This window comes from Cebus imitator, unplaced genomic scaffold (assembly GCF_001604975.1).
Source record: "Cebus imitator isolate Cc_AM_T3 unplaced genomic scaffold, Cebus_imitator-1.0 Scaffold458, whole genome shotgun sequence".
NCBI classification, from domain to species: Eukaryota; Metazoa; Chordata; class Mammalia; order Primates; family Cebidae; genus Cebus; species Cebus imitator.
Genome location: NW_016107773.1, coordinates 1263579 through 1266469, shown reverse-complemented (window position 1 = coordinate 1266469; position 2891 = coordinate 1263579). Strand labels below are relative to the sequence as shown.

The 2891-nt window shown below is 37.5% G+C and overlaps 1 protein-coding gene across 1 annotated transcript in view; it reads right to left on the bottom strand.

The window, feature by feature from the left end:
• Positions 1–1046: 1046 nt before the first annotated feature.
• Positions 1047–2891, bottom strand: part of PABIR3 (PABIR family member 3) — a 42988-nt gene continuing 41143 nt past the window's right edge. Inside the window, exon 9 of the mRNA XM_037732614.1 lies at positions 1047–1538. Within this exon, the coding sequence (XP_037588542.1) occupies positions 1412–1538 (127 nt within the window). The 3' untranslated portion in view covers positions 1047–1411. The remainder of the gene's footprint in view (positions 1539–2891) is intronic.

Here is a 2891-nt window from a genome sequence, read left to right as displayed (position 1 = left end):
AAAAAAAAAGAAACATCACCACAACCACACCTCATTCTATGAGGGGCCCCTCTCACAACTGGTCCACTAAAGATCTGGCAAGTAAAGAAGCAAGTAACAAAGGCAATATTTATAGTTTACTTGTTCTTAGCCAATTTATAGAATCCTGCCCCAGTTTCAAGAGACCATCATGATCCTAGTCATTTTATAAATACTTGGTTTCATCTATTCATAATTGAATAGACTCTTCTCCCACTTTTATATCAATTCTGATCAGTTCCATCAGGGTCACCGTCAAAAAATTGTTAGTGTCACAGTGTTTTTCCCATATGACAGCATACCCACATCAGATTTCTATCATTCTGAATCTTTCCGATTAAAAGAAAAAAGTATTTTATACATATTTTAGGTAACTGTTCCTGTCTTATTAGCTGAGGCAATTTAAACCATTCTCAGCTTCATTTCAAAAGAATAAGTTTCTATTTTTCAAAATGCTAATACTACCCCCAATTACTTAAAGCACTTATTTTAAATTTAAAATTTTTAACACACAATTTTTCCTATTAAAAAATAACCCATAAGAATTTTGAAAAGAAAATTAGAGTTTAAACAAACATTTATAGCCCTTAGGGAACAATTGGAAGCGCATGATTTTGGCAGAAAAGCCCTAACATATTAAGCTTGTATTTAATCAAATCAGTAGTCATGATGATGAATAAAATGTAATTGATAAAAATGTAAAAGACTACAATATATCAACATTTTTCAAGACTTAATTAGAATACAAAATTAATCAGGGTTAATCAGGTTGAGTACAAATTGAGTGAAGTCCCAATTACATATTATTTTCTTTCTATTCAATTAACTTTAATTCATCTTGCTCTTCTACCTACTGCTTCCCAACAAATTGAACATCTAAGGATTCATGTGCAAAATAAGCAATCCTTGGATGAGTATGGTATAACTAACTTAGTTGTAAAAATTGCCTTTGATAGGTGACTTTTCTTTACCAATTGGAAGCTAGTAGTTACTGAAAATAGGATTAAAGGCTAGCATGGACCATTAAGTACATAATTGTCAAAAATCATTTTATTTGTTAATTGAAAAATTATATTTTATTAGGATTATACTTCAGATTATTTTAAAAAGTCAAGGTACAGCATTTCTAGACATGAGCAGCTTAACAATTTATGCTTCTATCTTAACATAATTCTTATCTGGAAAACATCTTTGAAAATATTATTACATTGAATACATGCAAGTTCTGTAGATAAATAGAATTTTAAGAAAGTGAAGAAAAAAGATAAACAGGAGATAGTTTATATTATGCAGTACAATTCTTGTTGCTTTGACTTGATTTGCTTGATGTGTGTGTTTCTCCATTGGTTGAAAGTCTTGGGATGGGTGAATCATTTAGTTGAAAGTTCCTCTTCTAGAACAAATGAGAACCAGTATAAGAAGGTGACACAGGAGAGTTTGTGACTGTGCTAATTTTAGCTGATGAATTACCAGAGGATCCAGTGTTGCTGTTGTTTCCATCAAAAGCAGCTGGAAGTAGACTAGAAGAAGAAAATGCCACTCATTGATAACAGAACTCAAGAGATCTCTCTGTGTACTCTGCTTTGTCTACATATGAGTGCAAAATACATGACCAAGAACTGGCACTTCTCGTAAATGAAGTTTTGTAAGAGTTGTGTAAGAAACCACCAGTAACAATAAATAGAAATCTATGGCCAGGGACTGTGGCTCACTCCTGTAATTCCAGCACTTTGAGAGGTTGAGGCAGGTGGATCATGAGGTCAGGAGTTCAAGACCAACCTGACCAATATGGTGAAACCTGTTCTCTACTAAAAATACAAAAATTAGCCAGGCGTGCTGGCTCGTGCCTGTAGTCTGAGCTACTTGGGAGGCTGAGTCAGGAGAATCGCTTGAACCCAGGAGGTGGAGGTTGCAGTGAGCCAAGATCTCCCTTCTGCACTCCAGCCTGGGTGACAGGGAAACAAAGAAAAAAGAAAAGAAAAAAAGAAATCCATTCCGGTGTTTCCCATTTTTATCACTAAAACACACTTTCTTAGACATGCATTTCAATAATACTCTCAACGCAACAAAATAGACAAAAATCCAAGGAAGATGAGCAGAAGATGCCTTTTTCCAAGGATGCATTTCTATGTATTTCTTTAATATCTCTTCATCTAATGCCAAAATCTCACTTCTAAAAATGTATCCACCATATATTAGTGTCACACACACCTTACGAGAAAAAAACTCTACCAGGTGCCGTGACTCATGCCTGTAATACCAGCACTTTAGGAGGCCAAGGTGGGTGGATTGCTTGAGCTCAAAAGTCTGAGAACAGCCTGGGCAACATGGCAAAACCCCATTTCTACAAAAAAATACAAAAATTAGCCAGGCGTGGTGGTGCACACCTGTGGTCCCAGCTACTCAGGGGCGGAGGTGGGAGGACTGCTTGAGCCTGGGAGGCAGAGGTTACAGTGAGCCAAGATTGTGCCACTGCACTCCCAGCCTGGGAGACAGAATGAGACCTTCTCTCAGAAAAAGAAAAAAAAATAGAAAATAAAATAACTCAAGTTTATAGTATCCATTTGAAATATCAGTTTTAAAACTTCTAAGAATAGTTAATAGTGGGCTGGGCTCAGTGGCTCACGCCTGTAATCCCAGCACTCTGGGAGGCCGAGGCAGGCGGATCACAAGGTCAGGAGTTCGAGATCAGCCTGGCCAACAAAGTGAAATTCCGTCTCTACTAAAAATGCAAAAAAATTAGCCGGGCATGGTGGCGTGCACCTGTAGTCCCAGCTACTTGGGAGGCTGAGGCAGGAGAATCGCTTGAACCCAGGAGGCAGAGGTTGTGGTGAGCCAAGATCATGCCACTGCACTTCAGCCTGGGCAACAGA